We start from the raw sequence: 27478 nt of genomic DNA on the forward strand, positions 1-27478 counted from the left end.
CTAGCTCTTGTCTCCCAGGCTGGAGTGCAATGGCGCGATCTCAGCTCACTGCAACCTCCGCCTCCCAGGTTCAAGCGATTCTCTTGCCTCAGCCTCTTGAGTAGCTGGGATCACAGGTACCTGCCACCACGCCCGGCTAATTTTTGTATTTTTAGTAGAGACAGGGTTTCACCATGTTGGTCAGGCTTGTCTCCAACTCCTGACCTCAGGTGATCCGCCCGCCTTGGCCTCCCAAAGTGCTGGGATTACAGGAGTGAGCCACCGCGCCCAGGCAAAAAATACTTAGTGCGCTCACTCAAAAAATACTTAGTGCGCTCTTATAACCTGACAGTCATAAAGCACAAAAATGCTAAAGTATGCATTATAAGAAAATTTCAGTATTGATCAATTAAAGGTATTCCTATTGAGGAATTTTTTATACTTGACAACAGACCACTTGCAGGTTAATCTCATTCTACTTCTCAATGAATTAATACCTATGAATAAACAGGATGTAGGAAGGACAGTTTTCTTGAGTCATAGACATCACCTCATCAAAGTATGACCAAGGTGATTTTCCTATGAGTTTGCCCAAAAGGTTCCATACCAAAAATCACTTCTCAACTAATATAGTCAAAAACAAATATACAAGGCTGGGCATGGTGGCTCATGCCTGCAATCTCAGAACTTTGAAAGGCCAAGGTGGGCGGACTGCTTGAGCTCAGAAGTTTGAGACCAGCCTGGGCAACGTGGCGAAACCCCATCTCTACCAAAAATACAAAAAATTAGCTGGGTGTGGTGGTGTGGTGTGCATGCCTGTAGTCTGAGCTACTCGGGAGCTAAGGTGGGAGAATCACTTGAGCATGGGAGGTGGAGGCTGCAGGCAGCGGAGATGGTGCCACTGCACTCCAGCCTGGGCAACAGAGGAGATCCCGCCTCAACAAAATAAAATACACACACATACACTCCAGTTAAAGATAAGGGGAATCCCACAGTAATTTGAGTCTACTTGCAAATATTCTTTCGAGCTAGGGAAGGAGAATTCTTTCGAGGTCAAGAAGAAGAATGGGATTTGGGAAACATTTTTAACTACCATGGTTTTTAACTACCAAAGGGCTATCCAAACTTATTTTTTGTTAAAATCCTGGAAATAATAAAAATTTTGAAAAAATTAGCAACCTATTTAGTTATTGTGATATACTGTTATATGTAAATGTTCAAGTAAGCAATTATATTATATAGTTACATTTTATAATATAAAATGGTGGCCTATTTGGTAGCCCAATTATATATGTTCAAAATGCAAAGTTAAACACCATTTCTAGAACAGAACAACGCAGAATGAATGAATGCTGAATTACCTGTGCTAGTAGTATATAAGAAGATATCCATAAATTATACTACAGGTACATATTTAAAGTAATTATATGTAGTTCTAAAAATATGTATTGGATACTTTTTGGAGATAATTTACCTCAGTGGCGCATTCCTTAATGTTAAGAATCACTCATATGTTCTAAGCCTTGAACTCAGTGCCTGGATGACCCTTTCTGTATCTAGCTAGCTAGGTTCCTGGCCTGGAGGTTCAGGCAACACCGAGGTGAGTATGACCATCCCTGTCCTCAAGGAGCTTCAGTCTAGTAGGGGATGAGACATACTAGACTGTGAGCTCCTCGAGGGCAGGAAAAGTGTTTTAGTCATCTTTGCCCCAGTGACTAGCACCAGGTTCAGCTACTGTAGGTGCTCAACAGTGTTTATCAAACTGAATTGAACACGGGTTGCAGCCATCTACGGCAGCATAGGGTAAGCCTGATAAGAACAAAGAGCTTTGGAGACTCAGAGGGTGGAGGCTAGTCAGCTGTGAAGTCACAGAAGACCCAGTGCATGAAAGAAGCCGAGAAAGATGGGTAGGATCTCCCCAAGTGAAGGAGGCATTCTGGGCTGAGAGGAGGGTTAGTTTAGCTACCATGTGTGAAAGGGATGGGAAGACAATCTCAGGCCATAATGTAATGAGGCCTAAATGTTACCGTGGAAGCCTTTAACCAAACATGAAAGGTGACAAAACCCCACTGAAAGTTGTTTTGACCAGAGGAGTTATTTTTCCAGTGACAGTTCAGGAAGATTGACTAAGCTGGTCATGCCAGACAGATGGGAGAAGAGCGCGGGATGGAGGATGGGGGGTGTGCACAAGGAGTGAAGCATGACTCCAAGATGGTGTCGAAGATAAAGGCACTATTCCAACCTGGAGGAAGTGAGGAGGAAGGGCTGGCTTAGAGGAGAATGTAACAGCTTTGCTTTCTGGATAAACATGATGCCCAGCCAGCAATTTAAAATGTAAGTTTGGGACTTGAGAAAAGGGCAGGACCAGAACTACAGACAGAGAGAGGTGAGAAGCAAAGCCGTGTGAATGGGTCAGACATCCAGGAAGAGTAATGAGAGAAAATGGGAGAAAGTAAGAGGCTGAGAACAGAAATTCAGTTAATACTCATAGTAATGGGGGAGAGATGGCAAGTCAGTGAGGTAGAAAGAGATGCCAGGGAGGTAGGATGATAGAACTGGTATCAGAGAGGAACAATGTCAAGGACAGAAACTGTCAAATCCTGAGGAAGGATCAAGGAGGAACAAATAGGAGCAAAACATGCAATAAAGCATGTCCAAAAACCAGCTGTAAAAGTGAGAGAATAGGCAGTTAAGTTATATGAGAATTAATTAAGGAACTGAAGATTTTTGGCTAGAAGAAGCTAAGAGGAGGTAAGGAAGCTGTTTAGAATTACCCTGAAGGCCTATCGTGTGAAAGGCAGAGTAGGGTTGTTCTATGGGGCCTTGAAAAGTAGAACCAGGCCAGCGCGTGAGAGTTATGGGGACGGAGACCAAGAGTGTGGCTGGTCTTTCTGATGTGGTGCTCACTGTATTGTAATAACCGGTGATACCTCGGTCTCCTCCACCAGACTTTAAACTCTCTGGGGGCAGGGATTGGGTCTTGTTCACTGTTGAACCCACAGAACCTAGCTTAGAATAACAAAGGTGCTTAGCAAACATTTTCAGACTGGATGAATCCTTTGTGCTTCTATCTATGGGTCTTAATTCTTCTTTGAAATATTCTCCTTAAAAGGAATCCTGTCTAGCAGGTTGAACAGCTTGAACATGTGGAGAGAAGGCTGGGCTAGATGGTGAAAGCCTGGACGCTGTAGTTGATGATTTTTAGGAAAAAGACTAAAATACAGCATGAAAAACAAACCCATAAACACTCACGTAAAATCGAGGAAGTCCCCAAGTGTGAAAACAGGTAACACAGCACACACTGAACCATGGTATTGTTTATATAATAAAGCTTCTCATGCCTATGTGTTATATTACAATATCTTGTTTATTACAGTATTAAGTCTCATTCTAGACTCCAATTCAATTCAATTCAACAAATGTTTATTGAGCACTTATATGGTGCCAGATCCTATGCTTGGCACTGCGGCTACAGAAATCAGTAAGACACAATGATGCCCGTCAAGAGCTCTGAGTATAGCTGGGGACACAGACAAGCAAACAAGAACCTCTCCAGGCCAGGCAACAGGGTAGAGTATGCACATGCTTCTCTGAGGGATTCAGCACACTAATGTCCCTTCGTGCTTCCTCCAGGGGTTTAACAGTACCTGGCACAAAGTAGGAGCCACAAAACGGCACCTGAACAAGCAATGGATGTTTTAAATATAAAAACAGAAGTATTCAAAAGGTGCCAAAGGAATAACTATCTCTTTCGGGGCAGGGCTGATTAGGAAGGCCTCCTGAAGCAGGTAACATCTGAGCTGGGTTCTGAAAACTGAATAAAAGTTTACAGGTGGCCAAGGTCAGGAAAGGGATTTCTGGGAGTGAAGACAGCATGTGAAAAGGCAGTGAGCTGTGTTAGGAGAATTATAAGTAGGTATTGCTGGATCATAAAGTGTGAGGGAGATAGAGATAGAGGGTTGTGTTAGATGAGATGAGTGAGGTAACTAGGGACTATGTTATTATGGATCTTGCAAGCCATGCTAAGTCAGAAGCTAGGGGAGAGAGATTTGACCATAATTGGAGCTTTATTAAAATTTTAAAGATATAATTTACTTAAGACTCTAGCAAGGTAAAAAGAAATGCAAATCAATTTTAGAAGTAATTGCATTTGAATGAAAAATAGTTCGGCCTTAGACATACTGATATAATGACCTTAAAATGCTATTACTGCAAGGAGGAGAAGCAGCATAATCTGCCCCCACCCCCAGGCCCTCTCTCCCGCCAACTCCTACCTGAGCTGAGCTTTAAGTTCAGTAAACCTGGGCCGCCTGCTGGGGTCATAGGCCCAGCATTTCGTCATAAGGCTGTAGAGGGTAGGAGGACAATTTGGAGGCATTGGTAATCTTTCCCCATTTTCAATTCGACCGATTACATCATTGTTCTTCACTCCTTGAAAAGGCTTCACACCATGCATCAGTATCTCCCACATACACACACCTGTCAAGTGGGAATGAAAACACAACAGTGAGCTCAGTATGAAGAGTGTAACTCCCAGGTTCCAAGAAAATCGTTTTTCTAGGCACTAGAGTACCAGCTGGGAGGTAATGGGCAAGTTATCTACCAAAGCAGCATTATATTCACTCTAGTATAAAATAAGAATAACCTAATGATTTAATATGATGTAAATAATGAAATGTTAAATTATTATCAAGGAAAATGCTATAATTTTTCTCAGTTTATTTCTCTAGAAAAACACTATTAGAAAATTGCCCACTAGCTACAGTGGTACTTCGTGGCTTAATGAACTAGTTCAGGAAACGATGAATTTTAATCTGCCCCACTTCAGTCTCACCTGTTTATAATTAGAGCAGCTGACCTGAGGTCCAATAAAGAAAATACTAGTTAAGTCTTATGCTTTTGGAAAACTAAGATTCCTTAAAGTTTCCCTTAACAAGGTTGGCCTCTTCTTATCTAGAGTGCATAAAGGCGTCATTATCTGGTTGATTCATGGACTGGTCACTGTTTTCCCCCAGGAAAGATGTGAACTTCTTTGGGCTTCAAGTCATCTTGTCTATAAATGCCACAGTGTGACCGCAAAAAGTTTACTTGCATTCTACCCTTGGGAAATCCAATACTTTCTCAGTATCTTCTGAATAATCCTTAAAAATTCACCTTTAGGATGGGATAAAGAAAATGTAGTACATACATGCCATGTAATACTATGCAGACATAAAAGAATGAAACCATGGCCTTTGCAGCACCACAGAAACAACTGAAAGTCATGTATCTGAAGTGAATTAATACAGAAACAGAAAGCCAAACACTGTATGTTCTCACTTATAAGAGGGAGCTAAACACTGGATACATATGGACATGAAGATGGAAACAACAGACACCGGGGAATAAAAGAGCAGGGGGGGAACGAGGTCGGTAATGGTTGAAAAACTACCCATTGGGTACTATGTTCACTATTTGGGTGATAGGTTCCACTGAAGCCCAAACCTTAGGACTGTGCAACATACCCATGTAACAAACCTGCACATGGACCCTCTGAATCTAAAATTTAAAAAAAAATTTAAAAATTCACCTTTAAAACAAACAAGAAACCTAAAACTGGCAATGAACATACAATGCCAATGGAAAGGAAATGGAGAGAACTGGTGGTGTAAAGGGCGGATGTTTTCTCCTAGTGCCTTATCATCACTGCTCTGCACTTGGTTATTCTGGGCTTCTTGCTACCTGTGGAACACACCAAAAACATCCCTTTACCTTCCTCACAAGCTCTCTTCTTTGTAGGTACATTTGTAATGTAGTTCTTTATAATGCTTTTCCTCTGGGAAAAGTTTCTGTCATTTCAAATCTACTTCTATCACAAAACAATGTACAACTGATGCCTTGAAGAAAGGAACTGTGACTTTATTTTTGCATCTTTAGAACCTAGAGTGAAATCTGCCTCAAAGGAAGCAAGGCATATTACCATCTTGATGTGAATTAGATTCTGAACTTAGCCAAGAATCCAAGAATTTCAATGTAAAGAGTACCTGACAAACATAATGCCTTAGTACTGCTTTTCTCACAAGAAGTTACAACAATATCATCAGTAGTAGCAACACTGGGTATCACTTCTGGAGAACTTAATGTGTTCCTGGCACACTTCTTAGACATTTTACAAATACATGTATTTTTGAGACAAAGTCTCCATCACAGCTCACTGCAGCCTCCACTTTCCAGGTTCAAGTGATGCTCCCACCTCAGCCTCCTGAGTAGCTGAAACTATCGGCACACGCAACCCAAACCAGCTAATTTTTGTATTTTTTGTAGAGATGGGGTCTTGCTATGTTGCCTAGGCTGGTCTTGAACTCCTGGGTTAAAAGTGATCCTTCCTCCTTGGCCTCCCAAAGTACTAGAATTACAGGCATGAGCCACCACGCCCAGCCTCATATCTTACCCTTAATCCTCACAATAACCTTATGTTATGTTTCTTTAAATACTGCATTATATCACATTTGACAAAAATCACATCCACTGATTATAGGAAACATCATTAGTTTATATGACCAAAAAAGGGAGAATAATGTTGAAAACTAAAGTGTGATACAATTCTTTCTTCCCTCTTAGAATTTTTATTTTATGCTTACCAAAAGAGCTCTTTCAAAGTCATTCAGACACTACAGTAACAATATTAACAAAACAAAGTCCACATGAGTGAAAGCAAGTATAACTACATTAAAAAATGCCTCCAATTATTACCGACTGTAAAATGCCACTGATTTTAAGATACACTCCAGTTCTAGAAATGTTAACATGTAAAAAAACAGGCATCTTAGAAGTTTTGAAACATGAAATTTCTCTGAAAAGGTAAGTTACTTGCTCTGTGGATTACACAGCTAATAATCAAGGCCTTGGGATTTGAACCACATCAATTGGACTTCAGAGCTTTTTCTAATCATGTCATGCCATATCCTGTTCTATTTGAAAGTTCCTTCCTTCACCTAGTTATCTACTGGGACATTAAACGATGATTAAGAATCAACAGTAAGTAAACAGAAGAAAAAACATAAGAACACATACTTGATCAGTTATTTTTATTTATAAGAGGAAAAAAGGTACATAATCTTAACAGGGCATCTCCTCCAAAGTAGTTTCTAATTTAGCAGAGATAACATGTCCACAAGTCTATTCACAGAATCAACATGAGTGTTATGACAAAGAGAGAAAGTGTAGGAAATATACAGAAAGGAAGAGGAAGGCTTCAAGGACATTTAAGGTGGACCTTGAGGGTTAGGTAGGATTTCAACTGGAAGAAGAAGGTATAAGGATAAGGCATTCTGGGTAGAAGGAATAACACCAAGAAAAATGAAGAGTGGGGTCGAGGGAAGAGCCATTCATGTTAAAAATAGTGAGTAATTTTAAAATTTGGATAACGTATTTTAAATAAGTAGCAAAGAATAAATGAGAGCCACACTTTTACACCAGCTAGAAGGAATTTCAATAACCACAGAGCAGGAGAATGATGACCTTACAGCAGGTGAGGAAGAACAAATGAGATTATCAAAAAAGCAGAAGCTACAGAAAACAAAGGATCAAACTTCCAAGTCTTGAGATAGGTTAGGAAGGAGCTTGGACCCCAGAATAAAGAGACAAGGTAGAATTTTAGATACTCAGGGTTGGAGGGGCCAGGTGTTTACTGTTTAATGTCATTCATATGAAAAGAATGAATTAGACGGCAAAGGGAGAGAGAGAAAGAAAGAAGGAAATGAGCAAAATATCCCCCTGTGAGGAAAGAAGAGACAGCAAAGGGCAACAGAAAAGAAGAGTGATGGAAGGAGCTGGACAATCAGAACTGTGGACCCTTATGGAAGCTGTGCCCAGAAGCTGATGCACAGTAGACGCCAGGCTATTTATTGTCAAATTAATCAAAAGAAGTCTGATGAGGAGATGATCAGGTTAGGGAAGGCAAATCAACCTACATATTCCAAAGAGAGATTTTTTTTTGTATAACATATGAAATATAATTTTTAAATAATACAAAACTTTTAAGAATACTCACCAAACATCCATACGTCACTAGCTGAGGTAAAACGTCGAAAATTGATTGACTCTGGAGCCATCCATTTAATAGGCAATTTTCCTTTGGAAGCTAGAAGATTAATTTTAGAAAATAAATTTTCCTTGTTATCTGCTTAAGAATCTAACAGAGCAAGCTGAGATTTTCAGTATCAAAGGAAAAAGCTTTAACTATTTGACCTCTTGAATCTTCCATTTCTTTGGGAGAACTACTTTTCATTTCCTTTATGTTTTGAGGTCACTTAGGGGTGAGGAATGGTTAGATGGTAGATAAATAAAATACTAATGTCCTTCTCTCTATAGAGAGGCAAAGAACAGGGAGGGAGAGCAAACCCCAGTTTACCAGGGGTTTAGGTGCAGGTATTAGGTGCAACTCCATTATGTAAGATTCCACAATTTACAGAAGAGATACTTATCTGTAGCTTAGAATGCTTGCTATATACATATCCTGCTAATAATAAATAATATATAGTCGATCCTCACTGGTGGTAGTTAATGTTATATAAAGTGGTTGCAAACACAGAACCACTGCTCTCAGGAGAAATATGTACACATATATTCGTATCTCACATAGATTACAATCTTAACTCATCAAACAACTCATTCTGGTAGGTTATATTTCCTTTAGAAAAGGATGCTCAGATGTGTTAAGTGACTTGCCCAAGACTGCCCCACTAACAGGTACCAGAGTTGGGATTCAAACCTCTCCAACCACCAGAGCCTGAGCTGCTGGCTCTGCCCTGTGCCGTTCCCTCCCAGCCCTGACCCTGTCTTCCCACCTCTGGCTGCGACAGAAGGGAGAGACTGCGGCCTTGCTGAACCTCAGCTGCATATTTCGGTATTAGGGAATACTCAATTTTTTTGTTGCTCTGTGCATGTCCTCAAATGACTATGAAAGCACCTTGAGTATTGATTTTGGGAATTACAAACATATGTTAGCCACTAGGTGAATGCACCAACGCAGACTCCACAAATAATCAGGCATGTGAGGAGCAGGAAGGGGCAATGGGTTGAGAAGGACTTCTCTAGGGAAGCCTGAAATCAGCTCCCTTTTCAGACCTAAACGTTTTCTTTGTGCCACAAAGGCAAGTCACTCAAAACCTTAGTAAACATTTCCTCGACTGCTGAGTTCTCAAGATGAACAATCTCGAGTCCTTTTCTTCAAAGAATTCTCATTCTAAAAGGCAGACAGAAGTATACTCAAATTTGGTACAAGGTGTAACAGAGATAGTGAATGCATGCCAAGTGTCCTGAAAGTGGAGACGAAACAGTGACTGAGAGGATGACCAGGGAAGGCTGCAGGGAGAGGATGTAAGAGCAGAAGGGGTTGGTTAAGGGAGCAGGGCACAGGAACAGCACCCTGATTCAGAAAAGCATGGAGCATGAGCAGCTGGGCTCTGCCAGCATGTCAAGGGTCTGGACTTTCTTCTGTAAGCAATGAGTTGCCTCTGAAGACTATTAGAATTCCTAGAAAGAGGAGTATTTTGAAGAATCTCTATTTGGAGTTTGCACTTATTTCTATAGCCTAATGGAATGTGTACTTATTAACCTTTCTGAGAAAATATTTGTGTGAATTTGTCAACTGCCTGTTCAAAATGCTGTTCGAATGATACGAAAATTTGGACATCATACTACTTGGAATTTAGCTCTTTATTGGAATTCTAGGACTTGGGACAGTTAAGATCAAAGCTGGATATAAAATGTATTTAAAAATAGTGAAAAGCTGACTTTGTCTTTTTTAAGTTAAATGACTAAATAATTATAATGAATAAACAACTGATCTTCTTTTCATATATCAAAGGATCATTTAAAAACAGTGACAGGTAGCTGGGCACAGTGGCTCATGCCTGTAATCCCAGCACTTTGGGAGGCCAAGGTGGGAAGATCACTTGAGCCCATGAGTTCAAGACTAACCTAGGCAACAAAGTGAGACCAAATCTCTACAAAAAAATAAAAAAATTGGCTGGGCATGGTGGCATGTGCCTGTGGTCCCAACTACATAGGAGGATGACTTGAGCCCAGGAGGTTGAGGCTGCAGTGACTTGTGCTCATGCCACTGCACTCCAGCCTGGGTGACTGAACAAGACCCTGTCATAAAAAAATTTTAATTTAAAAAATTAATTTAAAAAATTAGGCCGGGTGCAGTGGCTCACGTCTGTAATTCCAGCACTTTGGGAGGCCAAGGTGGGCGGATCACGAGGTCAGGAGATCAAGACCATCCTGGCTAACACGGTGAACCCCCATCTCTACTAAAAATACAAAAAATTAGCCAGGTGTGGTGGTGGGCGCCTGTAGTCCCAGCTACTCGGGAGGCTGAGGCAGGAGAATGGCGTGAACCCAGGAGGTGGAGCTTGCAGTGAGCCCAGCCAGCGCCACTGCACTCCAGACTGGGCGACAGAGCGAGATTCTGTCTCAAAATAAAATAAAATAAAAATTTAAAATGAATTTTAAAAATCAAAGTGACAGGCAATAATATACAGACGATATATGGAAAGAAAATAGTTATGAGATTAAAATAAGAGACTAGCTTTGCATGTAAAAATCTGGGTTCATTTTGTTGCAATATAAAAATCAAATACCCTAAGAAATTGGCCTTTGTAAAATGGTAGTCATAATTAGCAGTGTTAATAGCACAATATGGATTTATCTAAACCTTAAAGTTCTAGGAATATGAAAACATTATTCAGAAAAATATTATTTCAGTAATAATTTGAAGAACCAATTCAATGTGATTCCAAGATTGGCAAAATTAAAGACAACTGACATAAGCTAGATTTCAGTTAAAAAAACTAATGGAGGCTGGGCCCGATGGTTCATGCCTGTAATCTCAGCACTTTGTGAGGTGGAGGCAGGAGAATAGCTTCAGCCCAGGAGTTTGATCAAAGACCAGCCTAGGCAACATGGCAAAACCCCATCTCTACAAAAAATTAGCCAGGCATGGTGACGCATGCCTGTAGTACCAGCAATTTGGGAGGCTAAGGTGGGTGGGCTTCTTGAGCTCAGGAGGTCAAAGCTGTAGTGAGCAATGTTTGCGCCATTGCACTCCAGCCTGAGTAACAATGCGAGACCCTGTCTCAAAACAAGCAAGCAAACAAAAATCCCACCAAACTAATGGATCCAAGGTGCTGAAGTTAGCAGCCTGCGTATCTTTAAGTCAGATCCCCTTCACTGAGGCAATCGATACAACCAGCTGCATCTGGTGTAAGATGATGGCGTGTCTACTGACTGAAAGACATTTGAGCTGATTTGAATTTCTGGCTATTACAGATACAACTGCAATGAACATTTGAGTATGGATTTGTGTACAAATTTTCATTTCTTCAGAAGAAATGTCCAGACATGCAATTCCTGGGTCATATAATACTTGTATGCTTAATTTTTAAAGAATTTGCCAAACTCTCTTCCAGAATGCCTCTACCATTTTACATTCCCAGCAGCAATTTAGTTTCTCTGCATCTTCGCCAGCATATTCTTTAACAACTGACAGGTATGTACTGTAATCTCATTGTGTTCTGAATTTGCATTTTCCTAATGGACACAGATGTGGAACATCTACATCTTCACATGCTTATGTGCAATCCATATATCCTCTTCACTGAAATGTCCCTTCCTATTTTTTTGCCAATTTCTAAGTGCATTCTTTGTGTCATTTTTTTACTACGTTTTAAGAGTTCCTTTTATATTCTAGATAATAGTTTTGTCAGATATGTGGCTGGCACACATCTTCTACTCTGCAGCTCCTCTTTTCATCCTTTTAACGGGGTCTTTGGCAGAACAAAAATTTATAATTTTTATGAGGTTCAGTTTATCAACTTTTTCCTTTTATGAATCGTTGTTTCTGGTGTCAAGTCTAAGGATCCCTGGCCTAGGCCTAGATGCCAAATATTTACTCTTACGTTTTTTTCTAAAAGTTTAATATTTTGTAATTGAGTCCATAATCCACTCTGAGTTAATCTGAAATGGGATTCAGAGGTTTAAATTGAGGTATATTTTTTGCCTACGGATGTCCAACTGCTCCAGCACCATTACTGAGACGACTGTTGCTTCCTCCATTTAGTTAACTTTATATCTCTGTCAAAGATCAGGTGAACGTATTAGAACATACTGTTTTTAGAAATACGTTAAAGATTCCAAGCCTATTTCTTAGGTACTGCTCTGATTTCTTACCTTTGTAGTAAGTACTATCTTCCATATATCGGGATAATCCAAAGTCTCCTAATTTTACACAATCATTTGAGGACACCAGAACATTCCGAGCAGCAATGTCCCTGATAAAGAAGAATTTGAGACAGTAAGACTTAAAATAAGAAAAACAAACCTATAAGCTCGTAGATAAAGACATACCAATAGGCACTTTGAAAGACAGCTTATATACAATGCAAGCAGATTATATGATATTATAGGATATATACAATAAATCTCATATATACCCACACACAAAATTTATTTCATATATATTCTTTTTGCCAGATATTTACCCATTAATAAATGATTATTTTGAATGATGGCAAAGTCTATTCTAAAATAATGAAAATCCTTATTACTGTTCATAAAACCATATTACCAATTGCATTAACTGATAGACAGTGATATATAACTGGGGCCTATAACACTGCCATTCCTGAAGGGATATCATTAGATAAAAGTTGCCTTCTGAAAACTTTTAAATGATTTTGCTGATGGAGTTGATTTTTTCAGAGCCTTAGTTTTTGTTTCTTTTTTTTTTTGGATGAAGTTTGTTTTAATGCCGGATAACAAAACACCAATTCTAATATGATACTTGGCAAACAAATTTTAAGGGTCTTTACTTGCATTCAAACAGAGACTCAGGCTATAAACAGAAATTCTGCAGAATGCTAACAGATGTCACTCATAAGGCTGTGTTGTCCCGGGAAGTTCCAGGACAATATTCGTTTCAGAGACCACTTCCACATGTTCACTGCTCTGCTGCCAAGTACAGGCTCTCTATAGCGTTTGTGTAAGGAATAAGTGACCTGAAAGTATCACAATGTTTAAACTCCACGTCTGTAAAAATCCTGTAACTGTGTATTAACAAGCCCTGGCATCTCACTCTGACAGGACATAATGCAGCATGACTTGCTATTAACTGTGTACAATAGATTCCAATGATATACAGAATACAATTTTGTAGAAATGGTACAAAATGGTACCAAAGGGATCCCTGGGTCCAAAGACGGTCCAAATGGGTCCCTGTTTCTTGACCACTACTTTTCAGAAGGGAACTTAACAGATTTATGACTGTATCTTACCTGTGTACAAATCTTTTGCTCTCTAGATATGCAAGAGCTGTACTAAGCTGATAGGCATACAGGATCAAAGATGCTAGATCCAAACTGTATTTCCTTACTTGCAAAAACGACCTCAGCTTTTGGAACAATGGCCAAAAGAAAAAAGAAAGAAAGAATTAGTGACAGTGAATTGAAATCAAAAGCAAAAAGGTACATTCAACAATAATGCTGTTTTCAATGCATTTTTAATAATATTAGAATGGCCTCAAGTCTCTTCTAATAAAGCATAATAAATGAAACATTTAAACTCTGGATTCAGATTATTTTTTACTTGAAATCCTATCATGAAATTAAAATCTTTTTGACTAGAGACAAATTTCTTAAAAAATATAGAAAGATATGCTTCAAGGGAATGAATAAAAGCACAGTACAAATTATTGCTAAATAATAATAACTGGAAGAAAAACGATCTAGTTACTATCCAAACAAGGCTAATACAGTCAGTTATCTCCACTTCAAACTTTATTGTAGCTCTGGGAAGATACGAGGATAATGTAATGAGGAGAAAGCAGAAACAAGAAGGAATCTTCTCTCTTATTTCCTTCCCCATGAGGTCTTGGATGCAGAACAGTCATGTTGGGTATTTATCACACTGCACTTACTTGTTTGTGCTACCACTGACACCATTAATAGAGGTAAATGCTAACATGGCAAAGAAAGGCATACACATTCAATACCTAATTCTAAATAATCGATGAGAGAAATATTTAGCCATATTTTTTGAGCCAGAAGAATTAGCAAACTCTCCAAAAGCAAAAGCAGAAAAGTACTGTGAACAAGAAATTATAATCAGCACTCTATTTGATTTGGAAACGTAGGGTGGAGGAGGAAGAGATGTTCAGCTGATGAAATCACACGGTGCTTCCTCCGCCCCCCCCTGCCCAGTGTTTGATTCAGCAGGCCTGGGGTGGGGCACAAAAACTTGTTTAATGAGTTTCCAAGTGTTGGTGATGCACTGATTTGTTTCTGTATTCTGGAGAAAGTGAGAGAGCTGTTCACTCGATTACTCACAGTTTTTTTTAAAAATTACACTTTAAGTTCTAGGGTACATGTGCACAACATATGTATGTATATACATACTATTACATATGTATACATGTGCCATGTTGGTGTGCTGCACCCATTAACTCGTCATTTACACTAGGTATATCTCCTAATGCTATCCCTCCCCCCAACCCCACCCAATGACAGGCCCCAGTGTGTGATGCTCCCCACCCTGTGTCCAAGTGTTCTCATTGTTCAATTCCCATCTATGAGTGAGAACATGCAGTGTTTGGTTTTCTGTTATTGCGATAGTTTGTTGAGAATGATGGTTTCCAGCTGCATCCGTGTCTCTACAAAGGACATGAACTCGTCATTTTTTAGGGTTGCATAGTATTCCATGGCATATATGTGCCACATTTTCTTAATCCAGTCTGTCATTGATGTACATTTGGGTTGGTTCCAAGTCTTTGCTATTGTGAATAGTGCCACAATAAACATACATGTGCATGTGTTTTTATAGCAGCATGATTTATAATCCTTTGGGTATATACCCAGTAATGGGATGGCTGGGTCAAATGGTATTTCTAGTTCTAGATCCTTGAGGAATCGCCACACTGTCTTCCACAATGGTCGAACTAGTTTACAGTCCCACCAACAGTGCAAAAGTGTTCCTATTTCTCCACATCCTCTCCAGCACCTGTTGTTTCCTGACTTTTTAATGATCGCCATTTTAACTGGTATGACATGGTATCTCACTGTGGTTTTGATTTGCATTTCTCTGATGGCCAGTGATGATGAGCATTTTTTCATGTGTCTGTTGGCTGCATAAATGTCTTCTTTTGAGAAGTGTCTGTTCATATCATTTGTCCACTTTTTGATGGGGTTTTTTTTTCTTGTAAATTTGTTTGAGTTCTTTGCAGGTTCTGGATATTAGCCCTTTGTCAGATGAGTAGATTGCAAAAATGTTCTCCCATTCTGTAGGATGCCTGCACTCTGATGGTAGTTTCTTCTGCTGTGCAGAAGCTCTTCAGTTTAATTAGATCCCATTTGTCTATTTTGGCTTTTGTTGCTGTTGCTTTTGGTGTTTTAGACATGAAGTCCTTGCCCATGCCTATGTCCTGAATGGTATTGCCTAGGTTTTCTTCTAGGGTTTTTATGATTTTAGGTCTAACATTTAAATCTCTAATCCATCTTGAATTAATTTTCGTATAAGGTGTAAGGAAGGGATCCAGTTTTAGCTTTCTACATATGGCTAGCTAGTTTTCCCAGCACCATTTATTAAATAGTGAATCCTTTCCCCATTTCTTGTTTTTGTCAGGTTTGTCAAAGATCAGATGGTTGTAGATGTGTGGTGTTATTTTTGAGGGCTCTGTTCTGTTCCATTGGTCTTTATCTCTGTTTTGGTACCAGTACCATGCTGTTTTGGTTACTGTAGCCTTGTAGTATAGTTTGAAGTCAGGTAGCATGATGCCTCCAGCTTTCTTTTGGCTTAGGATTGTCTTGCCAGTGCGGGCTCTTTTTTGCCTCCATATGAACTTTAAAGCAGTTTTTTCCAATTCTGTGAAGAAAGTCATTGGTAGCTTAATGGGGATGGCATTGAATCTATAAATTACCTTGGGTAGTATGGCCATTTTCACGATATTGATTCTTCCTATCCATGAGCATGGAATGTTCTTCCATTTGTTTGTTTCCTCTTTTATTTCGCTGAGCAGTGGTTTGTAGTTCTCCTTGAAGAGGTCCTTCACATCCCTTGTAAGTTGGATTCCTACGTATTTTATTCTATTTGAAGCAATTGTGAATGGGAGTTCAATCATGATTTGGTTCTCTGTCTGTTATTGGTGTATAAGAATGCTTGTGATTTTGGCACATTGATTTTGTATTCTGAGACTTTGCTGAAGTTGCTTATCAGCTTAAGGATTTTTGGGCTGAGACGATGGGGTTTTCTAAATATACAATCATGTCATCATTTTTAAAAGAGTACAGCTGGGTGCAGTGGCTCACATCTGTAATCCCAGCACTTTCGGAGGCCAAGGCAGGCAGATCACTGGAGGTCAGGGGTTCGAGACCAGCCTGGCCAACATGGTGAAACCCTGTCTCCACTAAAAATACAAAAGTTAGCTGGGCATGGCAGCACGTGCCTGCAGTCCCAGATACTCAGGAGGCTAAGGCAAGAGAAGTGCTTGAACCTGGGAGGCGGAGGTTGTAATGGGCCAAGATTGTTACATTGCACTCCAGCCCGGGTGACAGAGCAAGACTCTGTCTCAAAATAAAAGAAAAAAAAGAAAAAAGAAACGGTGATTTAAACGAGTTGGTTTAAAAGGTATTACCAGCCAGGTAATCCCAACACTTTGTGAGGCCAAGGTAGGAGAATCACTTGAGCCTAGGAGCTCAAGACCAGCCTAGGCAACATAGTGAAACCCCATCTCTATAAATAATTAAAAAATTAGCCGGGCATGGTGGCATGCACCTGTACTCCCAGCAACTCAGGAAGTTGAGGGGGGAGGATTGCTTGAGCCCAGGAGGTCGAGGCTGCAATGAGCTGTGATTATGCTACTACACTCCAGCCTGGGCAACAGAGGGAGAACTTGTCTCTCAAAGAAAAGATGCTACAAAGTGAATTCCCAAAAAGATTAAGGAAATGTTTAGATTTACCTAAATTTAGCATTAATTTACCCAAACTCCATTAAGATTGCTTCATCCTCAGATCAATGGGCTAGTTTTTTAGGCAATGGCACCAGAGAGAAAACAAAATAAAACAAAAACATTTGGCCATCTGCTGCTACCAGTCCTGATAAAGTACTTGGCTGGGAAAGATATTGCTGCCAGTACTGCATAAGGGGATGCTTTGGGAATTTAATGATGAAGATATTTATACCCACATTCTTGGAACCAAAACCTAATGACATACATCCTGTCAGGCTTCTGAGCCCAAGCTAAGCCATCATATCCCCAGTGACCTGCACGTATACATCCAGATGGCCTGAAGCAACTGAAGATCCACAAAAGAAGTGAAAATAACCTTAACTGATGACATTCCACCATTGTGATTTGTTTCTGCCCCACTCTAACTGATCAAGGTACTTTGTAATCTCCTCCACCCTTAAAAAGGTTCTTTAAAATCTCCCCTACCCTTAAGAAGGTTCTTTGTAATTCTCCCCACCCTTGAGAATATACTTTGTGAGATCCACCCCCGGTCCCCAAAACATTGCTCTTAACTCCACCACCTATCCCAAAACCTGTAAGAACTAATGATAATCCCACCACCCTTTGCTGACTCTCTTTTTGGACTCAGCCCGCCTGCACCCAGGTGAAATAAACAGCCTTGTTGCTCACACAAAGCCTGTTTGGTGGTCTCTTCACACGTACATGTGAGACATTTGGTGCCGAAACCTGGGACAGCGGGACTCCTTCGGGAGACCAGTCCCCTGTCCTCACCCTCACTCCGTGAAGAGATCCACCTACGACCTCGGGTCCTCTGACCAACCAGCCCAAGGAACACTTCACTGATTTTAAATTGGGGAAAGCGGCCTCTTTTTACTCTCTTCTCCAACCTCTCTCACTATCCCTCAGCCTCTTTCTCCTTTCAATCTTGGTGCTACCCTTCAATCTCTCCCTTCTCTTAATTTCAATTCCTTTCATTTTCTGGTAGAGAGAAAGATGACACATTTTATCTGTGGGCCCAAAACTCCGGTGCCGATCACGAACTCGAGAAGGCACCCTTCCCTTGGTGTTTAATCATTGCGGGGATGCCTCTCTGATTATTCACTCACGTTCCATTGGTGTCTGATCTCCGTGGGGACATTTGCCTTGGTCATTCACCCACATTCCCTTGGTGGCAAGTCAATTGCGGGGACCCCTGCTTTGGCTGCTCACCCACGTTGCAGCCCAGGGCTGCTCCCCACCCCTTCTCTCCGTGTCTCTACCCTTCTCTTTAAACTTGCCTCCTTCACTATGGGCAACCTTCTACCTTCCAGTCCCCCTTCTTCTCCCTTAACCTGTGTTCTCAAGAACTTAAAACCTTTTCAACTCTTGCCTGACCTAAAATCTAGTGTCTTATTTTCTTCTGCAACACTGCTTGGCCCCAGTACGAACTCAACAATTGTTATAAGTGGCCAGAAAATGGCACTTTTGATTTCTCCATCCCACGAGACCTAGATAACTTTTATCAAAAAATGGCAAATGGTCTGAGGTTCCTGACGTCCAGGCATTCTTTTACACTTTGGTCCCTCCCTAGTCTCTGCTCCTAATGCGACTTGTCCCAAATCTTTTTTCTTTCTCTCCTGTCTGTTCCTTTAGTCTCCACCCCAAGCTCTGAGTCCTTTGAATCCTTTTCTACAGACTCATCTGACCTCTCCCCTCCTCCCCAGGCTGCTCCTCACCAGGCCAAGCCAGGCCCCAATTCTTCCTCAGCCTCTGCTCTCCCACCCTATAATCCTTCTATCGCCTCCCCTCCTCACACCTGGTCTGGCTTACAGTCTCGTTCCGTGACTAGCCCTCCCCCACCTGCCCAACAATTTCCTCTTACAGAGGTGGCTGGAGCTGAAGGCACAGTTAGGGTACATGTGCTTTTCTCTCTATCGGACCTTTCCCTAATCAGCCAGCATTTAGGCTCTTTCTCATCAGACCCCACTAAATATATACAGGAAATCCAATATCTAACTCTGTCCTACAATTTAACCTGGAGTGACTTAAATGTCATCCTAACTTCTACCCTCTCCCCAGATGAATGGGAAAGAGTTTTCTTCTCTAGCCAAATCTCACGCTGATAACCACTGACTTCATGAGCCAGACTTGCAGGAAGGCATTAGAACTATCTAATGGAACTATCAGGCCAATTCCCCAGGTATAGCTAGGTGAGATTATATGTTTTCCTGCCTACTTGAAGGGCTTAAAAAGGCAGCTTATAAAGCTGTTAATTATGACAAACTTAAAGAAACTATCCAAGGTAAAAAACCCAGCCCAGTTCATGGCCCGTTTAGCAGCAAGTCTTAGACGTTTCACTGCCCTAGACCCAGAGGGGCTAGAAGGCCACCTTACTCTTAATATGCATTTTATCACCCAGTGAACTCCCAACATTAGAAAAAGCTCCAAAACTTAAATTCTGGCCCTCAAACCCCACAACAGGACTTAATTAACCTCACCTTCAAGGTGTACAATAATAGAGAAAAGTTGCAATTACTTGCCTCTGCTGTGAGAGAAACCCCAGCCGTTATCTCCAGCACACAAAAACTTCAAAACGCCTAAGCCACAGCAGTCAGGCGTTCCTTCAGGACTTCCTCCCCCAGGATCTTGCAAGTGCCGGAAATCTGGCCTCTGGGCCAAGGAATGCCCGCAGCCTGGGATTCCTCCTAAGCTGTGTCCCATCTGTGTGGGACCCCACTGGAGATTGGACTGTCCAACTGGCCCAAGGCTCTGTCTCCTTCTAAGATCTTCTCGCCTTAGTGGCTGAAGACTGACGCTTCCTGATAGCCTCAGAAGCCTCCTGGACCATCACTGACACGGAGCTTCGGATAACTCTCACAGTGGGAGGTAAGTCTATCCCCTTCTTAATCAATACGGAGGCTACCTACTCCACATTACCCTCTTTTCAAGGGTCTGTCTCCTTTGCCTCCATAACTGTTGTGGATACTGATGCCCAGGCTTCTAAACCCCTTAAAACTCCCCAACTCTGGTGCCGACTTGGACAATATTCTTTTATGCACTCCTTTTTAGTTATCCCCACCTGCCCAGCTCCCTTATTAGGTCGAGACATTTTTACTAAATTATCTGCTTCCCTGACTATTATTCCTGGGCTATAGACACACCTCGATGCCGCCTTTTGCCCCAGTTCAAAGCCTCCTTCACATCCTCTCCTTGTATCTTCCCACCTTAAACCACAAGTATAGGACGCCTCTACTCTCTCCTTGGCGATGGATCATGTACCCCTTACCATCCCATTAAAATCTAATCACCCTTACCCCGCTCAATGCCAATATCCTATTCCACAGTATGCTTTAAAAGGATTAAAGCCTGTTATCACTCGCCTGTTACAGCACAGCCTTTTAAAGCCTGTAAACTTTCCTTATAATTCCCCCATTTTACCTGTCCAAAAACCAGACAAGCCTTACAGGTTAGTTCAGGATCTGCACCTTATCAAAAAAATTGTCTTGCCTATCCACCCCGTGGTGACAAAACCATATACTCTCCTATCCTCAATACCTCCCTCCACAACCCCTCCACAACCCAGTATTCTGTTCTGGATCTCAAACATGCTTTCTTTACTATTCCTTGCACTATTCTTTACTATTCCTTCATCCCAGCCTCTCTTTGCTTTCACTTGGACTGACCCTGACACCCATCAGGTTCAGCAAATTACCTGGGCTGTACTGCCGCAAGGCTTCAAGGACAGCCCCCATTACTTCAGTCAAGACCAAATTTCTTCCTCATCCATTACCTATCTCAACATAATTCTGCATGAAAATACACGTGCTCTCCCTGCTGATCATGTCCGGCTCATCTCCCAAACCCCAACCCCTTCTACAAAACAACAACTCCTTTACTTCCTGGGCACGGTAGGATACTTTCGCCTTTAGATACCTGCTTTTGCCATCCTAACAAAACCATTATATAAACTCACAAAACCAAACCTCGCTGACCCCACAGATCCTAAATCCTTTTGCTACTCCTCTTTCTGTTCCTTAAAAACAGCCCTAGAAGCTGCCCGCACACTAGCTCTCCCTAACTCATCCCAACCCTTTTCATTACACACAGCCAAAGTGCAGGGCTGTGTGGTCGGAGTTCTTACACAAGAGACAGGACCGCGCCCTGTAGCCTTTCTGTCCAAACGACTTGACCTTACTGTTTTAGCCTAGCCCTCATGTCTGTGTGTGGTGGCTGCTGCTGTCCTAATACTTTTAGAGGCCCTCAAAATCACAAACTATGCTCAACTCACTCTCTACAGTTCTTATAACCTGCAAAATCTATTTTCTTCCTCCCACCTGACACATATACTTTCTGCTCTCCAGCTCCTTCAGCTGTATTCACTCTTTGTTGAGTCTCCCACAGTTACCACTGTTCCTGGCCCGGACTTCAATCCAGCCTCCCACATTATTCCTGATACCACACCTGACCCCCAAGACTGTATCTCTCTGATCCACCTGACATTCACTCCATTTCCTTCTTTCCTGTTCCTCCTTCTTTCCTGATCACACTTGGTTTATTTATGGCAGTTCCACCAGGCCTAATTGCCACATACCAGCAAAGGCAGGCTATGCTATAGTATTTTCCACATCTATCATTGAAATTACCTCTTTGCCCCACTCCACTACCTCTCAGCAAGCTGAACTCATTGTCTTAACTTGAGCCCTCACTCTTGCAAAGGAATTACACGTCAATATTTATACTGACTCTAAATGTGTCTTCCATATCCTGCACCACCATGCTGGTATATGGGCTGAAAGAGGTTTCTTTACTACACAAGGGTCCTCCATCATTAATGCCTCTTTAATAAAAACTCTTCTCAAGGCCGCTTTACTTCCAAAGGAAGCTGGAGTCTTACACTGCAAGGGCCGTCAAAAGGCATCAGATCCCATCGCTCAGGGCAACGCTTATGCTGATAAGGTAGCTAAAAAAGCAGCTGCATTCCAACTCCTATCCCTCACAGCAGTTTTTCTCCTCATCTGGTCACTCCCACCTACTCCCCCACTGAAACTTCCACCTATCAATCTCATCCCACACAAGGCAAATGGTTCTTGGATCAAGGAAAATATCTCTTTCCAGCCTCACAGGCCCATTCTATTCTGTTGTCATTTCATAACCTCTTCCATGTAGGTTATAAGCCGCTAGCCCATGTCTTAGCACCTCTCATTTCCTTGCAATCGTGGAAACTTATCCTCAAGGAAATCACTTCTCAGTGTTCCATCTGCTATTCTACTACCACCCCTCAGGGATTTTTCATGCCCCCTCCCTTTCCTACACACCAAGCTTGGGGATTTGCCCCTGCCCAGGACTGGCAAATTGACTTTACTCACATGCCCTGAGTCAGGAAACTAAAATACCTCTTGGTCTGGGTAGACACTTTCACTGGATAGGTAGAGGCCTTTCCCACAGGGTCTGAGAAGGCCACTGCGGTCATTTCCTCCCTTCTGACAGACATAATTCCTCGGTTTGGCCTTCCCACCTCAGTTTCTCAGGCTCTTGGTATTTAGTGGCTCCTGGTTTTACCTCAAATCACCACCCTTAAGTCTCTCTTGAAGTGGACAGAAAGAAGATCTTCAGTGGCAAGGGACCCTCCAATACTCCCACCCTGATGAAGTTCTATTCTTTACTTTTATACTCACTCTTATTCTCATTCCTATTCTTATGCCACTCTCTACCTCTCCCTAGTTACCTCCAACATACTATTAATCTCACCCACTCTCCTCACTGCCTCCAATCCTTCTCTAGCAAAGAATTGTTGGCTATGCATTTCCCTTTCTTCCTGTTTTTACAGTCATCCCCACTCTACAGGCCGACTGGGCTACCTCTCCCGTCTCCCTGCACCTCAGAACCTCCTTTAAAAGTCCTCATCTTTACCCGCCTGAGGAACTTCTTTACTTTCTAGACAGTTTTGGTAAGAACTCCCCAGACATTTCACACCAACAAGCTGCCACACTTCTCTGCATCTACCTATGGCACCTTTCTCCTTATGTCAATTCCACGCCCCCCATATTTGGACCCCTAACCACACAAACAACTATCCCCGTTGCCGCTCCTTTATGCATCTCCCGACAACAGCCTCCTGGAATCCCTTTAGGCAACCTTCCACTGTCCAAATGTTCCTTTTTATCTCCAGAACCCAGCCACACACATTACCAAACAGATGGGAGCATTCCAACTTCGCATTACAGATAAGCCCTCTATCATTACTGACAAACTCAAAAACACTGGCAGTCACTATTGTTTAGGAAGACACTTACCCTGCATCTCACTCCATCCTTGGTTACCCTCCCCCAGCTTGTCTGAATCTCCTCCTAGCCCCTCCTCTTGCTTGCTTATACCCAGCCCCATGAATGGCAGTGAAAGGTTACTTGTAGACACTACGAGCTTTCTCATACACCATGAAAACCGAACCCCTCCCTCTATGCAGTTGCACCATCAGTCCCCATTACAACCTCTAACAGCTGTTGCCCTTGCTGGAGCTCTAGGATTTGGGGTGCAGGACTCCTCTGTCAGGACACCCTCTCACCTTTTCACTTTACATTTCCAGTTCTGCCTGGCACAAGGTCTCTTCTCTTTATGTGGCTCTTCCACCTACATGTGCCTACCTGCCAACTGGACGGGCACATGTACTTTAGTCTTCCTTACCCCAAAATCCAGTTTGCAGATGGGAACAAACAACTGCCTGTTCCCCTCGTGATATCAACACAACGAAAAAGAGTCATCCCACTAATCCTTTTACTTGTGGGTCTAGGACTTTCTGCCTCCACTATTGCACTCGGAACTGGAATAGCAGGCATCTCAACCGCTGCCACAACATTCCACAGTCCCTCTAATGACTTCTCTGCTAGCGTTACAGATATCTCACAAACTTTGTCTGTTCTTCAAGCCCAGGTTGTCTCTTTAGCTGCAGTTGTCCTCCAGAACCGCTGAGGCCTTGATTTACTCACTGCTGAAAAAGGAGGACTTTGTATATTTTTAAATGAAGAGTGTTATTTTTACCTAAATAAATTTGGCCTTGCATATGACAACATAAAAAAACTCAAGGATAGAGCCCAAAAACTCGCCAATCAAGCAAACAATAACGTTGAACTCCCTTGGACACTCTCTAATTGGATGTCCTGGGTGCGCCCAATTCTTAGTCCTTTAATACCTATTTTTCTCCTTCTTTTATTCGGACCTTGTGTCTTTCGTTTAGTTTCTCAATTCATACAAAACCGCATTGAGGCCATCACCAATAATTCTACACGACAAACGCTCCTTCTAACAACCCAACAATGTCACCCCTTACCCCAAAATCTTTCTTCAGTTGAATCTCTCCCACTGTAGGTTCCCACGCTGCCCCTAATTCCACTCGAAGCAGCCCTGAGAAACATCGCCCATTATCTCTCCATACCACCCCCAAAAATTTTCGCCGCCCCAACACTTTACCACTGTTCTATTTTCTTATTAATATATGAAAACAGGAATGTCAGGCCTCTGAGCCCAAGCTAAGCCATCATATCCCCAGTGACCTGCACGTATACATCCAGATGGCCTGAAGCAACTGAAGATCCACAAAAGAAGTGAAAATAACCTTAACTGATGACATTCCACCATTGTGATTTGTTTCTGCCCCATCCTAACTGATCAATGTACTTTGTAATGTCCTCCGCCCTTAAGAAGGTTCTTTAAAATCTCCCCTACCCTTAAGAAGGTTCTTTGTAATTCTCCCCACCCTTGAGAATGTACTTTGTGAGATCCACCCCCGGTCCCCAAAACATTGCTCTTAACTCCACCACCTATCCCAAAACCTGTAAGAACTAATGATAATCCCACCACCCTTTGCTGACTCTCTTTTTGGACTCAGCCCGCCTGCACCCAGGTGAAATAAACAGCCTTGTTGCTCACACAAAGCCTATTTGGTGGTCTCTTCACACGCACACGAGACACATCCTAAATCAGAACTCTCCTGAAAATCCAAGATATAAACTGTTTATATTTCCCTTTCTTAAGCAAAAGATATCAAACACTGAGTCCAGAAGGTAAGGTTTGGGGATCACAGTACCTCTCCAAGTGTGCACAGCTCCATGATTATCCAGACAGGATTCTCTGTGATGACTCCAATCAGCTTCACAATATGAGGATGGTCAAACTGACGCATTGTTACTAGGGAAAAAAGTTCTCCATAGTTATTCTTTTTTTTTTTTAGATGGAGTCTCGCTCTGTCATCAGGCTGGAGTGCAGTGGCTCAATCTTGGCTCATTGCAACCTCCGCCTCCTGGGTTCAAGTGATTCTCCTGCCTCAGCCTCCTGAGTAGCTGGGACTACAGGCGCCCGCTACCATGCCCAGCTAATTTTTTGTATTTTTAGTAGAGATGGGGTTTCACCATGTTGGCCAGGATGGTCTCGATCTCTTGACCTCATGATCCACCCACCTTGGCCTCCCAAAGTGCTGGGATTACAGGCGTGAGCCACCGCGCCCGGCCTAGTTATACTTCTGAAAACTCTTTTCAGCTTTCCTGAAGACTAATTCAATTAAGACATAAGGCTGGCAATAGGGGAACTTTAAACTCAATTCCACAGGTCAGTTCAGCTCAAAAATGGGCATAAATTGGCACAAAAAGGTATGTCCTACTATTGAGGTGTAAGATAACCACTGTTAAGAAAAACTCCTCTTTCCTTCTGCATATATGGCAGGGGGAAGAAGAAGAATGAAGGAAGGAGGAGGAGGAAGAGGAGGAGGAGGAGGAAGGAGGGGAAGAGGAGGAATAGGGGAAGAGGAGGGGAGGAAGAGGGGGAAGAGGAAGGAGGGAAGAGGAGGGGAAGGAGGAGGAGGAAGAAGAGGAGGGGAAGAGAAGGGGGAGGAAGGAGGAAAAGGAGGGGGGAAGGGGAGGAAGGAGGGAAGAGGAGGGGGGAGGAGTGATGGTGCCGGGAGGAGGAAAGAGAAGGAGGAAGAGAAGGAAGGGAAGGAGAAGGAAGGAAGGAGGAGGAAGGGAGGAGAAGGAAGGGAGGAGGGAGGAAGGGAGGAGGAGGGAAGGGGAGGAGGAGGAAGGAGGAGGAGGAAGGGGAGGAAAAGGAAGGAGAAGAGAAAGAAGGGGAGGAAGAAGGAAGAGGAGGAAGAGGAAGGGGAGGAAAAGGAAGGAGGAAGAAAGGAGGAAGGAAGGAAGGAAGGGAGAAGGAGGAAGGGGAGAAGGAGGAAGGAAAGAGGAAGGGAGGATGGATGGAGGAAGGAAGGAGGAGGAGGAAGAGGAAGAAGGAGGACGATGGTGGAATAGATCTGAAGTAGACTTAGAAATGGGTGGAATGACAGTGAACACGGACTGGAATGAAAGGAAGGAAATGGACGGGCGGGAAAGCTGTAGCTAGAAGCTGCCCTGAGTGTGGAGACTATGGTAACTGGGTGTGTTCCTTGCAAGATCCTGGAACCACAACCCATGGGCACTCACGAAAGATTTCTATCTTGGACATAAATTGTTCCTGCATCCACCACTGTGGTCTTGTCCTCTTAAATTTAAATGGTTGCTTTCAGGGCCCTAAAAAAGATTTTCCGCTGGGCATGGTGGCTCACGCCTGTAATCCCAGCACTTTGTCAGGCCAAGGTGGGCGGATCACCTGAGGTCAGGAGTTTGAGACCAGCCTGGCCAACACGGTGAAACCCCATTTTTACTAAAAATACAAAATTAGCTGGGTGTGGTGGTGTGTGCCTGTAGCCCCAGCTACTCAGGAGGCTGAGGCAGGAGACTCACTTGAGCCTGGGAGGTAGATATTGCAGTGAGCCGGGATTGTGCCACTGCATTCCATCCAGCCTGGGCGAGAGACTGAGATTCCGTCTTAAAAAAAAAAAAAAAAAGTTTCCAGGACAGCCGTGAGGACTTTCACATGAGAGAAATGCCAGCTGCTGCCTTTCTGGCATACTTTGTTTATGTAGTACTCTCAGGAGTGTCTGATGCCAAATGTGGCCTATGGCAGTAACATGAGTTTGACTGCCTAATTGAGCCAAGATGACCAAGAGGGCACTGCATAGAGACATACACATCTGTGTGTGGACATGTATGTTAAGGTGTATGCATTTATAATTTCTAATGTCAGGGCTAAGGTTACTTGCACAGTATCCTAGGATTAGTAAGACACAGGACAGAATTCACAGAACTATAGGATCTCAAAACTGGAAGTGATTTTGAAGGTGACGTGGTCCAGTGGGTCCAAAAACACCTGATTTCACGACTATAAAAATGGGGAAAAATAATTCTGATGCCAAGCAAGGAAATTAGAATAACAGAAGTAATTTTAAAAATATGATCAACATGTAATATTGCCAACGTGTTACAGAGCAGCTGGTATTGATCATTGTGAGGAAAAATTGTACAAGACTTTGAAATGGGCAAAACAATATTAGTGGGTGTTCTATCTAGCTCACTTATGTGTTTTACAAATTTTCCCTCATATTCCAAGAACAGGACCTGGCAGTTTTTTTCAACAAACACCACCAACAAAAACCC

The 27478-nt window shown here is 42.3% G+C and overlaps 1 protein-coding gene across 45 annotated transcripts in view; it reads right to left on the minus strand.

Annotated features, from left to right (window-relative positions):
* PTK2 (protein tyrosine kinase 2) overlaps positions 1-27478 on the minus strand; it is a 322010-nt gene that overhangs the window by 71673 nt on the left and 222859 nt on the right. For 44 of the 45 annotated variants that reach the window (XM_017962371.2, XM_021942917.1, XM_021942938.1 and 41 more), the window contains 5 exons: positions 25045-25145; positions 13299-13414; positions 12196-12296; positions 8012-8101; positions 4254-4458 (listed from right to left, as the gene is read on the minus strand). In XM_017962371.2, coding sequence (XP_017817860.1) covers positions 4254-4458; positions 8012-8101; positions 12196-12296; positions 13299-13414; positions 25045-25145 — 613 coding nt within the window. Of the gene's footprint in view, positions 1-4253; positions 4459-8011; positions 8102-12195; positions 12297-13298; positions 13415-25044; positions 25146-27047; positions 27071-27478 lie in introns of all 45 variants that reach the window. The other variant, XM_021942946.1, reaches the window with a different exon arrangement.

The sequence above is a fragment of the Papio anubis genome, chromosome 8 (genome assembly GCF_008728515.1).
Source record: "Papio anubis isolate 15944 chromosome 8, Panubis1.0, whole genome shotgun sequence".
Lineage (NCBI taxonomy): Eukaryota > Metazoa > Chordata > Mammalia > Primates > Cercopithecidae > Papio > Papio anubis.